The sequence below is a fragment of the Perkinsus marinus genome, assembly GCF_000006405.1.
Source record: "Perkinsus marinus ATCC 50983 genomic scaffold scf_1104296931952, whole genome shotgun sequence".
In the NCBI taxonomy this organism is placed as follows: domain Eukaryota; phylum Perkinsozoa; order Perkinsida; family Perkinsidae; genus Perkinsus; species Perkinsus marinus.
In genome coordinates, this window is record NW_003215582.1 from 29694 (window position 1) to 44470 (window position 14777).

Below are 14777 nucleotides of genomic sequence, written 5' to 3' on the forward strand. Positions count from 1 at the left end.
CCCTATAAATTATAGGGCGGTATATGTGTGTCTCGTCATGCGGTCGATCGTATAAAGCGAGTCACGGCTAGTCGACATTTAGCTTCTGAATGTCGGTAGAAGTGACCATGTGAGGTTAAGAGCACGCCTGGTGGATTTAAATTGGACGGTTCATGCACTGAAAGAGCTGGAAGAACAGAGGTCACACGCGTCGTATGGCGGTATCGCACTGGCCTTGATTCTGATGAATTCATCGATGGAACACACCTTTGGGTGCTCACCGTGTTATGACGCTACCGTAGAGATCTGGTTTCCACTCGCGAGCGCGTAGGTGATGAAGAGAAAGGCCGCTAGGAACGACTTGCTGCGGTTCCTCCCACTCTATGGTGCCAAGCCACGGTGTATCAGACTGACCATCGTGGGGATCGGCAAATAGAAATATGGCCTCCGGGGACGTCAACAAGAGTTCTGATCGATATACCAAATGTCGCGGCAAGTTTTACCGCAGGAGACATACGAGAAGGCAAGTCTTGTAGGCTGACTTCGGAAAGTCATATACGTCTGTCTGTGATTCTTTTATGACAATGCGTGTGCTCATATGAGTGTCAAGGATGAGAACTACGAGTCTCTACTAACCCAGAAGCAGAACGCGCCAGATCAGTTTTGTGAACCGCATGTCCAAACCCTGATCTACTCAAACGTTGAAGGAGGGCCTCACAGACGTACCAAGTCGGATGGTTGCGGCCACCAATTATATATTGAACATTATTTGTACTTTATGAACAAATAAGGTCACAGCCGAGACTGAACTGACGAGAGGAAGTCCCTCGTGAAAACATCACCTATATTTGTACGCAAGTGAACTCACAGACTCAGTGTTGTGCAGCACAGCTTGTATTTTTTTGACTTGGGCATTATTTTCTTATGGTCTATGCCGCGTTCAGCGGCATGAAACCTACAATCACGTGGCGCTGGCCGCGGTGTACTTCAAGAGGATGAAACTAGCATAGGACGCGCCGGCTGTGAGGCTTCACGCATTGCTTTGGTCCCTCACGATTGAGCTCGATGACATAATGCTCACAAACGAGCTATAGAAAGTCTTGGTTCTGGAACTGACGGGAAGAACGCAGGCCCCATGAGCGACAGAGAGAAAAAAGGCCAGTGCGTTAGCACGTGTGACGCGCAACAAACTCAGCATAAGCACGTGGAATGTACGACAATTGTTGAACTATGGGGTATACTGAGCTTCAACAATCATGAAGACCGGTGCGAAAAGTTGTGAAATAGAGAAGACAATGAGAGAATTGCTGGCATGGGACTGCCATGATGATCTGAACGTTTTGTTCACCTCATCGCACGAACCACCGGGGAAGCATAAGGCCGAAGGTTGGAAGCATCAGCGCCTTCCAGTATAGATGGAGCCCTTTACCGAGTCAGGAGAAGGGGGATCAACTGACAACGATAGAGGATACCGCGCGGACCTGCATAGGATATGCGGCGAACTCGGGGACAAGCTATGCGCGGTTCAAAGTTCAAACGCAACTTGCATTCTGGCAATAAACTGCATCCCTGGAAAAATTTTTATGCATCACGCACTCACGCTGAGTGAATGCGTGAGTCGCGATGCATTATGGCTCATTTGCACGCTCATTTGTTGTAGTACGTGAACGCGTGAGTCGCGCTGCATGATGGCTCATTTGCACGTTCATTTGTTGTAAATTTAGTGCGTAAATGCGTGAGTCGCGCTGCATGATGGCCTATTTGCACGTTCATTTGTTGTAGTTGTGGTTGTTCTATGACGTGATGTGTCTCTGAACTCGACATCAGAGGAGGAGAGGGAAAGAGAGAGGTAAGGGGAACCTGTGAGAATATCCCGCTCACTCTCTGGACGCAACTCGTTGATTGGTGATGTCATAGTAGTTACAGATTGAGTGCAAAATAATGAATGAACCAGCCTAAAATGGGACATTGGGTCTCCACAGATAACGGAACTAGGCTGAGCAGCAAGGAAGTGAACATACTTCCAATGATAATAGTCACTAGGATATACTTAGGTTCACAGATAGAGGATGTGATGGGCGTATCTTAGGAGTATCTTGGAATATCCGAAACGGCGACCAGCGAAGCGGAATAGTTTATGATACGCCATTATTGAGACTTGTCATCCATCTACAACTCCTCCCTTCCCAAAATAACGACGCACATTGCGAGTATCTTGCAGACTTCCGTCACTCAGGAGCACAGTAAAGTGACCGGGGGTAGCAACAACAGTGTGCGGTCCTTTCCAATTTGGTTGGAGACCAGTTGCTGCTGGAGTCCATCGCAGCACAACATCACCGATCTTGAACTCATTGTGGCGCCGAGAGAGATGGTTGTCGGGGACAGGGGAGACACTGATGTCGGCATCACCAAATAGAGTTACCAACCTTTTGTTGCGAATGTCGGCGATGGCACGAACAGCATCGTTGAGAGAAGAGGCCATGGTGGCTGGATTCGGAGGACAGAATCTGCGGAGTGCCGTGCGATCATCACCGAACATGGGCATCGACGGGGTAATACCAGAACCAAGATCTCGGTTATTGCAACGGGAGACAGCCTTGCTGAGATACTGAGGCCAGCGATGCTCGACGGAGTCGATGAGGACCTTCAGACTAGCTTTAATAGACTTGTGTTGGCGTTCAAGTAGAGCATTGCGCCAAGGCGCAAATACGGGTATATGCCAGCATCGTATAGATAGGGACCCACACCATGCGGCAAAGGAGGCTGAACGGAATTGGCTGCCGTTGTCTGCCGCAATCTCCTTCACTCGGCCGAAGACGTCGATGACATTACGCTCCAATGCATTGGCAACGGCCTCGGAGGTGGCATAGCTAAGAGGGATGGCACCAATGAAGTGGGAGGCAGCACACATCCACGTCAGAATATAACGAAACTTCGACTGTCCAAGATGTCCGAGAGGTAGAGGTCCAACAATGTCAACATAGATGAGCTCCATCACTTCCCTCCTCCTCTTTAGAGTACCCGAGGGGGGCCGATGAAGGCGAGCAGCTCTGATGAAGAAGCAACGACACCGACTGAGAACTTTCGCCACAGCCATAGCTAGGCCAACTAGATAGAAGACGGAAGAGATGAGAGATATACACTGAGCGACACCACAATGGGCATACGACTCGTGAACTCTCCGTATCATATCTTGTCCGTAGCATTTGGGTACCATATAGCGGCCGTTGACGTGTAGTAGACCGGCATCATTGAGTTGATACTTCCCGGGGTTGACTTGCCGAAGTTGTTGAAGTTGGGGACATTCAGCTTGAGCCTTGGCTAGCCACTGCAAACAGTCGAAGTCGTCATCGAACGTGGTGAACTCCTTGGTGCACGATGTACTACGCCACTCCATGAAGACTGCTCTTAGTTGGTAGCCAGGAAGGTAGTCGGGCTTGAAATGCAGGCCATCAGTGGCGGCAACCTGGGCACTGGAGATATGGACATTGACGCCATGAGTATTGGGTGAAATGCTCCTTGCGATGGCATCGGCGATGGCAGGCAGAGTCTCACGAGGGGCCCAGGCGAACGAGTGGATATGCCGCTGGACTATCTGCCATTTGCTGAGGTAACTGCCCACACTGAATTCGGCCTCAAGCTCGTTCCATACTCGTTGGGCATTGATGTTGTCGATGATGGCGATGCATTTACCGAAAAGTAGAGCTTGACAAGATTGAACCACGTTGAGGAGTGCGGCTCGTTCTCGCCATGTAGAGCTCCTTGATGATTCCACCCGAGACCAACGTGCTCCGCAGGTCTTGATGGGAACCACAGCCAGAAGATTGGTGTCCTCATCCAAGTGCACTCCGAGATCAGGAACATGCTTGAGCACAGTTTTCGTGGCCGCGGCGAACTCTTCAGCACCAGCACCGACTTTTATAATCCTGAGTATGATGCCGCCATAGGCGTCAGCGTTGGCGTCAGTGACCACCAGAGTAGCAATGCCATCATTTCCAATTGCACACGGTATCACTCCACTGAGGTAGAAGTCAGCCAATACACGGAAGGCTGATGAGACAGTGTCGATTGTGGCATCAAAGTCCTCAGTAGAAGAATCATCGTTTTGATAGATCTTGGTAACGGAGTATAGCTGATTGAGAGCATGTTGAGCCTCCGGGGAGAGATGGCCATTGAGATAGTTGAAGACACCACACCAGCTTCTGAGCCACTGTAGACGACGGTCCCTTAGTTGATTGCCCGTGGTAGCAGCTTTCTTCTTACCTCTTTTGCCTCTGATGGGATTACAGTTGATGAAGTCATTCAGAGCCAGAGTGTAGGTGGCTTCAGTGAACTCCCTGCGGCTTGGCGTAGGCCGGTAGGTCTTCGCACAAAGTTGGAGACCACAGAAGCCAGCGATCTTCCCAGGAGGTTGGGACTTGACGCGGTTGACGATGAAACCAGCACGTTGCTCTAGAATATCAGTGACGATAATAAACGCCCGGTTACCGGTGTCAATGTCACAACTGGCGATCAAGATATCGTCTTGAACATGTATGACTGAGGCCTTCAATCCGGCTTTGGCAAGGGCCGGGTTAATATCTTCATCAATGATAGTGGTCATTGCCAGTTGAAATAATAGGGGAGCCCATCGCCAGCCTTGAGCGAGGCTTCTTAACGTCCATACATGTTGTTGGCCATTAGAGTCAATGCTGACAGTGCCGAACAACCGTGAGAGAGCAGTTGAAACGCGGAGAGTACCATAGGCATCCTCGAGATCAACTTTACTCCAATAACCCATGTGTTCACCCGGAATATCACGCAGAAGCACAGTGGCACCGCGCTGATACTGCTTGTAGACGTGCTCCTCGTTACCCTTGCAACTGGTGCCTTGAGCACCGTCGACCGGCATGAACAGAAAGGTACCGTCAGCATCCACTAGTAGCCGAAGGTTGTTGAGTGGGCGACAGTCGATAGTAAGGCGATACCTCTTGAGCTCAGCATCGCTGAGAGGAAATGTACGTTGCTTGGAAGTACCATCCGCTTGGTCCCACTTGTCGATCAGTACCGGTTGACAAACGACAGTGACATCCTTGTCAGAGGCCAGAGAGGCCTTACCGAGAGCAGACATTTCTAAAAGCTTACTGTGTATGATGGCATCATCGGTGGGCGGGCGACGTCTTTTAGCAGCTCGGTAAGGATAAACATTGGCGTTCTCGATGGCGGGTAAGTGGGCGACTAAGCGGGGTTGACCGTCTTCCACAACACGCTCGATGAGAGGAGTCGTCGCGCACGCTACCGCCCGAGAACACACCGAGAGACAAGGTATAGCCCCGTGCCCAGGCACGCTGGCTGGAGAACTAGTGAGCTCGGAGGACTGGGCCGATGATACTTGGGTCTGGGTGGAGGTGGTGCAGCATCCAAGATATGGTAGAATACGCACCTTGTCAGACTTGAGCCGGATTCCCAGAGCAGAGAACATGTTGCGGCCGATGATGACTGTAGGGTTGCAGTGCGGAACCAGTAGAAATGTCATCTTCTCCGTAAGAGTGTTATCACTTGCGATGGAGCATGTTGTGGTGAGCACCTGGGATGTGTCGGTGGTAGAATGATTACCAAAAGTGACGTGTACTGGTGCCGATAGCTGCTGCAGGCCTCCTGCAGAGATAAGGTTGTTGTTGTTGAGGAAATGAAACACACCATAATCCATTAGGGAAAGGTTGGCACCAGTGTCGACCAGTCCTGGCACCTCACAGTACTCGATGAGAGGATCTTTGCCGAATCGCAGATTAATGGTCGGGTCAGCGGGTACGCCGTGAAGGAGTGAAGTGGCTGAGCTACGGCAGTCCACTTGAATGGCACTTACATTCACAGCAGCTGTTTTGACAATCGTGAGAGTGTCGGTGGCTGTAGGGGTAGGGGAATTAGGAGCCGACAGGGTCTTCAAACAAACCCCAGCGAGGTGATTCCGACGTCGACAACGACCACAGACGAACCGTTTATAGTTACATTTGTGACCATCTTTTTTGATACAACCACAGCGCCGGCAGCGATCAGCAAGACGTACAATAGCATCGGATGGAGTAGGACATGTCGCTGCAAGGTGACCACTGTTGCCGCATCTTAAGCAGGCGTCCTTGTTGAGTCCCAGATCGGTCGCAGCAGAGAGGCAGATCGCCACCACGTCCGCATCCTCAGAGTGCTTGCCGGACTTTGTCGTCTGGGGCTTGGGGCGATTACCACCAGTAGATGCAGCGTTACTGATTGCAGTGAGAGCTGAGGGCATATCATCGCGGACGGCAAGGAGGGAGTCCTTGAATGTGTGAAAGTCCATCGTCTTTAATGGGTCGATAAGTGTCGCCGATAATATTGCCCCAGCATCGCGTAAGCCACGAGTGAAGTGGCGAATGATGGTAGAGTCCTTGAGCTGTTCGTCAGGTGAAGAGCAGACCTTGACATGCAACAGGTTTTGAAACCGTGTTGCATAGCTCAACAGTGACTCCCCTGGTTCTTGATGTAGGCCTTCAAACTTGGTCTCGAAAGACTTGAGCGCAAGGCTGGTTCTGAATCGCTTGTCCAAGAGATCAATGATGGCCATGGCACCACGCGCACCCCTGATATCACGGGGGGCATCCCGCTTTAAGGATGCCTTGGTAGGACCAGCCACGCAGGCCAAGACAGCTTCAGCTTGGACGCGGTTGGGAACGTCGTCGAACTCATTTAACTTCTCCAGGATGGCAACACGCCACTGTAGATAGTTCTCTGATGAGGTACCGTCGAAGACAAGTTCCTTAGCTGGCGGCTCACCAACGACAGCCTTGATCTTCTTCTTCAGGCTATCATAAGGAATGTTCATAGAACTCTCATGACTCTGCAAGGATGGCGTTGAAGTAGCAGTAGGCGGTGAAAGTGCTCCTTGGGCATTTGATCTGGATGCGAGGGAGCCGTGACTAGGTAATGTGATACCATCAGTAGACGAGGCAGTTTGAGCAGTACAAGTGAGTGCCAGCTGAGCATGTGATGCTCTCTTGGATGCTGTCACACTTGTGGCCAACTGCTGCTTGAGTGTTTGCCGTCCAACGAAAACAGTGCCTTGTGGAATGTTGGCGGCGGCGTTAATGATACACCAATCGATGAGCGGGTCGAACCATCTCGTAGTGTGTTCGTCACCGAAGGGGTAAGGGTAGATCATCTCGTCCATGAGCCAAGCAAATGATGGTCTCCAAAGAGCGCATAGATCTTCACCACTGCCAACAGTGGGAATGTCAGCCTTGAAGTCGTCGTTGTCACACAGAACATTCTTTATACTTTCACCAAGTGTAGAAACATGGGGGACATACGAGGCAGTACTGTTCTCGTAGATAGCGGTCTCCATGAGTCGAACTTGCGTCGTCAGAGAGGTTCTCGGCCCAGCCCCCAAAGATGTGAGAATATCCCGCTCACTCTCTGGACGCAACTCGTTGATTGGTGATGTCATAGTAGTTACAGATTGAGTGCAAAATAATGAATGAACCAGCCTAAAATGGGACATTGGGTCTCCACAGATAACGGAACTAGGCTGAGCAGCAAGGAAGTGAACATACTTCCAATGATAATAGTCACTAGGATATACTTAGGTTCACAGATAGAGGATGTGATGGGCGTATCTTAGGAGTATCTTGGAATATCCGAAACGGCGACCAGCGAAGCGGAATAGTTTATGATACGCCATTATTGAGACTTGTCATCCATCTACAAACCACCGTATAGCTAATGAGGTGCACGCATACACATGTGCGTGACTGCGAAGCTGTCTCCTTCATAGACTACATAGACTACGCGCCTCAAGAACTTGCATGCAACAATCTCTGATGCCATACTATCAAGTTTGGGCAGAGAGATGGCAACAAGCTCACGAATTCCAGCGGCATGAAGATCAATATTAGCATTTGCTTTACCAGGTTGAAAAGTTAAAGCAATGAGCTTTTGGAAAGCCTCGCGCTCCGTGACGCCATATACCAATTGTAGTTTCTCTATGAGCCACAATCTCTCAGCTTCCTCATACTTGTGGTCGCTGGTATATTAGGGGCAGCGACATTGTAACGCCCTTCTCGCACTGTAGCTGGTGTAGGTGAAGTCGCTGGTAGGGTCTCCTGGGTCTGGGCACCATGTGCTTATCCTACGACGTGATGTGTCTCTGAACTCGACACAAGAAGAGGAGAGGGGAAGAGAGAGGCAAGGGAAACCACCGATGAGGTGCACGCATACACATGTGACTGCGAAGCTGTCTCCTTCATGGACTACATAGGCTACAGACTGTAGTTTACAGTAGTATACACTCTGCTCGCTTCGCTCACTCCGCAATAGTGGAGCAGAGTAGCGATTACGAAAAAATATTATCGGGTGATGAAATTGCATTAGACTCTGGTCTTACTTAATGGTACGATAAGTTCTAAGGTTAATGGATGTTGCTCCAGGTTGAGACTCTCTCGCCCTCGAATGAGACTACCCACGTATCTGCCAGTGCTTCTCGTCTTCTTGGTAGCAGGCCGCCTAACCGACGCGCGTTCCTGGTCCGAAGGATACCACTCGCGCTCGCTCAACGATAACATCATCTACCGCGAATATCAAGCTGGCGATATTATGTCTCGGGTTGATTCGCGTGGCACCGATTTCTGCAGGAGGAACCCCTGCTTCGTCGCAGTAGACACTTCCATCAGTCGAAAGGTGAGCCTATCGTCGACGTCCTAGAAGCTGTTCTATCAGAAATCATATAGAGGTATCAGTCGCAGTCTGTGGTATGCCGATGACTGAAAGTGACGGTTCCTATGTTCTTCAGGCTGTCGTCGGCGTAGTTGAAATGCATATTCCTGCGGTTGGCCTCAAAGGAGACATTCTCCAGGCAATTCTTGATCTGATGTAAGGATGACGCTTGAGATGCTACAGCAACGGGAAATATGCGACAAAGTCGTTGTCTTGGATAGAAGTATTCTTGGACTCACTTTTACTGTAAAAGTTTTACAGGCCGGAGCCAAGCAGAGAGAAGAAGGATAAAATCATCGGTTACATAGACGAAGTAGGATGGTTTCTATCCTATGGCGAGCTACGTGAAGATCAAGCGACTTTTGAATTTCAGCTCAGAGTGGCTAAAGATTGGCAAGGGAAGAAGATAGGACAGGAACTCATCAATAAGACCTTCGAATATGTGGGAAGGTCGCTTCGCTTCGCAGCGAATCTAGAGTCAACCCAATGCGAGGATTGACCATTTTTAGCTCGGCAGAACTAGGCCAAACCTGGTCGCTATGTATCTGATGGTGGATAAGAACCTTCCTGTCGCCATTCATGTATATGAGAAGACGGGATTTTTGAGGCTCAAATGTGAGTGATCAGTTTTATGGCTATGATAACTCGATCTGCACAGCAGAATATATCGCTCTCCCAAGCTTGTAACTGAATTTTCATGTCAGATGAAACACAGCTCTTCTACTACTACGCCCGCTATCGTATAGCATAACGGAGTCCTTCAGAAGGATTCTCTCTACACATCGTAGAGCATACAAGCGAATTTTTAGTACCAGCAACGGTATAGTCATACTGTGCGGTAGGAATCGTTGATGTGGGCGTCTGGCTTTCTCCATTGTCCACTAATAGACAGGTGATTCTTGCGATAATTTTGTTGATGCTTGCAATGCAGGCTTGCGAACCTACCATATCGGAATGAGTGAATTCCTATTGTTGTGTACATGGTTCTTGATATTTCTTTCACATCATCATATGAGGACGAATTCCAATTTTCCAGATCTGTCTTCGCTGGTGTTTTTAGTCAATACAATATCATCGCCTCCGAGAGCCCAACCTTTTAAAACTCGGTGGTATTTCGGATGAATGAGCTTGAGGCTCAGGGCGTCGAGCTCACTTCAGTGAATCTATTAGTGAAAGTTTCGCTCCCGTACTACGGGAGCCGTAGACTCATCACACCCCCATGCAGAAGAGAGAAGGTTATACAGTATATTGGATACATGCGACTGCATAGGTAATCGATTTGAGTGCCCGAATCAGATGAAAACCCAGCATTTCACATATTGCATGTGGAGTACTCGAACACGAGTACCGAACACACCCCTGTCGTAATCGAGGACCCTGTCATCTTCGGCTCAGTACTCCGAGGCCCAACGAATGCAACCATGGCATAGACTCTGTGCCACAAAGCGGGCAACTACTTTCAGGACATCACAGCAGCTGCTTCTGAGGAGCATAGTCCAGGAACTACTTCCGATGAGGAGAATCCTCTCATTAGCCCTCTCTTATCGGTGGATGAAGTTTGCTTCATCTGGTCAAAAATATAGCCTATAGAACGCATATCTATCTCGGAAAGGTTTAGAAGAACAGCGAGAGGTGAGAGAACTGCACCAGGCATTGAAACTCAAACCTCTAGACCCGCGACCCGAACGCCCGAGTCGGGAGTTCCGAGTCAGATATTCTGACTCTGGACTCGTCTCGGGTGTGGCTGCGAAATTCTCACGCCGTAGTAGCCCGGTACTTGGCCGGGAGAGGCCAACGCTTCCCATGCCACCCACCTGAATCTGGGAATGGTCTCTCAATCGGACTGGTTGTGGCATCCTCATCGAATTCCGGAAGAGTGGTCACACCGTCCCAACCAGACGATCCCGCGGCATCACTCCTGGTAGCAACAAGCGACGCGCGAGTACACCATACCGGGGCGTGCTGTTAACGTCTTGCAACTGCACAGTGTGCTTGGCAGGACTACCCGAGACCTCTCTACTGAATGGAGTGATAATCGAGGACTTACCGAGTACCGAGGACTCTGTAGAAGATCATAAGGTGCAATTGTACTACTACAGGGACCATAACGTGTCCCCCTGACATTGGTAAAGAGCAGTACCCAACTGTGTGAGTGGCCGTAGCTACTCTAGGAATAAAGGCATCCCCTCCCATCGAGGAAAACTGACTGCTCAACCCTCTATCGATAAGAAGCAAGGACGTCAAGTAAGGTGGAATACGGTGCTCTAGTAGATAGCCTATTTGATGATCGTTGGTTGGCTCCCCATTGGTTGGCTGCTCCCTCATGTGGTGGAGCTCTCGGCGACGGCCAGTCGCCTGGCCCACGACGCTTAGGATGAACACAGCACCTGAAGACCGGAAATAGCCGCAACGGACTGGGAGGAATGGCACTCACCTGCCACCTGATAGAGGACACCTGTGAACCAGGCATCATCAGAAGGTCACAGAGCAAGAGCGGCCTGAATCAAAACACTGTTGCTGGGAAGTGAACCCGGGAGCTAGTGACTTACACCAGGAAGAAGAGCAGCAATACTAGGATTGGAACAGACACCTCTGTGGTAGATGTAGACTAGCGCGAGTACGACCATCATCATAGGCGGCATCGCCTCAGCTGAAGTCGACGGAGTGAGGGAAGACAGCAGACCAGTAGATGGCTGCGTGCGGCGATAGATGGTAATTCTAAAGTGAAATAGTCAGAGACTTTTCTGCAACGTGATGAGTCTTGCCAGCTTGGAGTGTGAGACTGGCGACAACTCCCTCATCTGCCGTTCGCGCCATTATCTCACCGCCGCAGATAAGGATGTGCCAGCATGGACCTAGGACATGAGCTCGGACGACGATGAGACTGGAGGACTCATCGAACCTCGCGCTTAGATGCTGACGTATTGTTGTCGGCAGGCCAATCCAGAGCCCATCAGGCTGTGTTAGCTCCGTAATCTCCCCAATAACGCCTGTATCCACGCCATTTCTCACTGTAAAGATCCGTGTATATACTCGCCTAAGAGTGAAACTGTTGCAGTGTAGAGCATGGCATGTAATAATATACTAAGACTGTACTTTGCATCCACACTCTTGTGGAACTGTGTTCTCATTCATCATGGCCGACGATCAGCACACCTGTAGTGTGAGAACTATAGGTCAGGTCGTCGACCTCAAGGATTAATCACCATTTTGATCCCTGTCGAGGATGGAGTGGTATGACCTTGGGTTGCTGCTCTGACTATTCTATTCTGGAGTACATCTGTATGTTCTCTATTTATTCCATAGCGAACATATTATAACCCAATGCCTGTTGGCGAGAAGAATCAACGCCCTTCGACGAAGTCCGTAATGATGAATGTAAGGATATGTTTAGGTCGACATATTACCTTGAACCCAAAACGGCGATCCAAGATTTGTTTCATCGCTCCGCTGAACTCCTTAGATGCCGTTAAAAACCAGCCAGCGGCTGGGCGTATTTGATATCTGCCGCGGAACGCACAAATTCAGTCTTTCTCGAGACCCCAGGTTGCTGACACGCACGCGGAAGATTTGGGGTATATTGTCAGTCATATGCAGTATGTGGGGGAACTATTGCAGAGCACATTCTGACAATGCTATCGATCTGGTTATGGGAGGAGTTGAGTCCAACGATTAATAGTGTGATAAATCGCTCGTAAACCGAGCGTTTTTTCACGTGTATCATCGTTTGTCAATCAATAATTCCATGCTTCATTGTGTACTCCTTTATTGTATCATAACTCATAATGTCATTGCCACGTAAACCAATAAAGGCGGCAACTAGCGGGTATACAGAACCCATCGATATTTGGCGACGGTAGTATCCTTTTAAATGGCAAAGACATTTTCGCTCGCTTTATGCCTAGAGTTGTCTGACTCCCGCCACCAAAATGGGAGCCTTAGGCGATCCCGAATTCCTGAATTTCCCTGTGGCTCGTCAGGCTTGTATAGTCGTGATGATTTTTTGGCGTCGTAGGTACGCAACAGAACTCGAGGAGAAGGCCCTAGTTGACCCATACTGGGATATCTTCCGATTCACTGATTCCTTACCGGACCCCACAGAACTTGTCAGGATAGTTGGACTCTTCCTGGCCCACCGTATACTGCAAGACACTGAGTATCAGAACAGGTGAGGACGGAGGTAGCTCACGGCAAAGATTCCCCCATTTCAGGCTGACTGTCTTCGACTCGGTGAGTAAGTTCCTTGGGATGGTCCAAGAGGGGTATAGGCAGAGCTATGGTTACCATACCAAAATACACTCAGCTGATACGGCCATTACCCTCTACCAGATGATAGGGGTGTATGAAAGACCACGTGGGATTGATGCATTGGACGAGCTGGCTGCAATACTTGCAGCTTTCGCTCACGACGTAGGTCACCCTGGGTGGTCCAATTCCCTTTCCAAGGCGTTGGGTATGGGCGATCCCGATGACCCACACCCACTCGAGAGCATGCACGTACGTGAAACGGCGAGGATGCTCACTGTAGCTGGGCTCGATGATCTTCTGGGTCCCCATAGGCTCTCTATGATGAGGGAGATGATCCTTTGTACGTGTATGGAATATCATAGCACGATGGTCGAAAAGGCTCAGAACTACGCCATTGAAGACCTCACTACTCGACTCAGCGTTCTACTACATGCGGCAGACATCTCCAATCCTACCAAGGAAGCGAGGTTGTGCCAAATATGGTCTATTCGTTGTTCGTTCGAGTTTTGGAGGGAGCATGATCTAAGCCGTGAAATCGGCGTGACTCCTCCTTCCAGTGTGCCGTCTAGAAGCCTCACATCGCCTGGGTATGCGATCACCCAGTTGGCCTTCTATGAGAACGTCGCCCTCCCCCTTTTCGCCGCTCTGGACCCCAATTCGGAGTGGACCATTCGACTTATGGCCAACATACAGTCACGTGTCGACCTTATTGCTGCCTATGCCCAGCCTCAAATGAAGACGACTAAGCAGTGGAGAGCTCATCAACCGCACCTGAGCGATGCTGATGTCTATGCATGTTCAGAGGATGATGGCGAGGTGTGTGTAGTAACTCCCTCGATCTCAGTTGAGAGAGAGCCTGAGTTAGATGCCCAACCATCATCATCTGATCAACGTCGAAGGTCCTCGTTATTTAGTGTATCGGCTATTAGCAGCTAGAGGGTGTATATGTCGTCATCGTAGTCTACTTGTCGTCCGTCTAGGTATCGGTTTCTAGTCCGTAGACCGGACTCCAGTCCGAAGAAGTGCGGACTACTTCCCCTCTATTACTACTACGTCTCCTCCGGAGTGCTCTCCGGTTACGCTGCCATCTAGCCCTATTCCCCATCAGCCCTCCGGCTCGTATGGTGCAGTTCACCACCTTCAGAGAGGAATCAATTCCTCTTTATCCTTATCCTACAATTTCTGTCAGCATGCACCGTTAGGGATGTCTCTCTCTATCGCTGCTTGTATAGGAGCCACCTAATTTCAAGGCGGGCTACCACTATCACCATTATCAAAGTTTATGCTGTTCCTTCCTTATGTTCCTCTATCACTAACCGCAGCCATTGAGACTGCTGGTGATCTAATAAGATTTCTCCCTCGCTTAGTTGTGGTAAGTATGAAACGATCGAGTTAAGATATTTATTCTGTTAATTCTGTTCTCTCCTGTGTATTGATGATGATGTGTCTGGTTATCGTCACCATAACCAGTATTCCGTCATGCGTCTGTCTGCTGTACGTGTATAACCTTGTCACTATAGCAGTGTGCATTGACCACAACTTGAATGATGAAGATCAGTCGAGATAATGTGGAATCGATTTCCATCCATCTTACGTTTTGTGTTGATTATAGTAGCGGGGCATCGATCGAAGCATTATTTATAGAATCGTTCTGTAGCAATCTTAGCACAAGGTCGCCGACTATCACAGCAATATCACAAGATTTATTTTCGATCTTTGCTGCAGAAGTTGAGTACTACGGTATCCTCACGCTCTAGCTCTTGTTTTCGGTAACTTTTATCGCTATTAATAATCTTCCTTGGGTCAAGTAGTATTGTCATTGCGGCTCA

General features: G+C 49.5%; 2 protein-coding genes across 2 annotated transcripts; one reads left to right on the top strand and one right to left on the bottom strand.

Moving 5' to 3' along the window:
* Positions 1-2140: 2140 nt before the first annotated feature.
* Pmar_PMAR023519 (gag/pol/env polyprotein, putative) lies at positions 2141-7435 on the bottom strand (the record flags this gene model as incomplete). The annotated part of the gene is made up of 1 exon (XM_002785760.1): positions 2141-7435. The coding sequence occupies one exon, from the start codon at positions 7433-7435 to the stop codon at positions 2141-2143; it is 5295 nt and encodes a 1764-aa protein (XP_002785806.1).
* Positions 7436-12485: 5050 nt separating this feature from the next.
* Positions 12486-14489, top strand: Pmar_PMAR023520 (Calcium/calmodulin-dependent 3',5'-cyclic nucleotide phosphodiesterase, putative; the record flags this gene model as incomplete). Its single annotated transcript, XM_002785761.1, has 3 exons — positions 12486-12556; positions 12716-12868; positions 12912-14489. The coding sequence occupies 3 exons, from the start codon at positions 12486-12488 to the stop codon at positions 13882-13884; spliced, it is 1197 nt and encodes a 398-aa protein (XP_002785807.1). The 3' UTR covers positions 13885-14489.
* Positions 14490-14777: the final 288 nt, after the last annotated feature.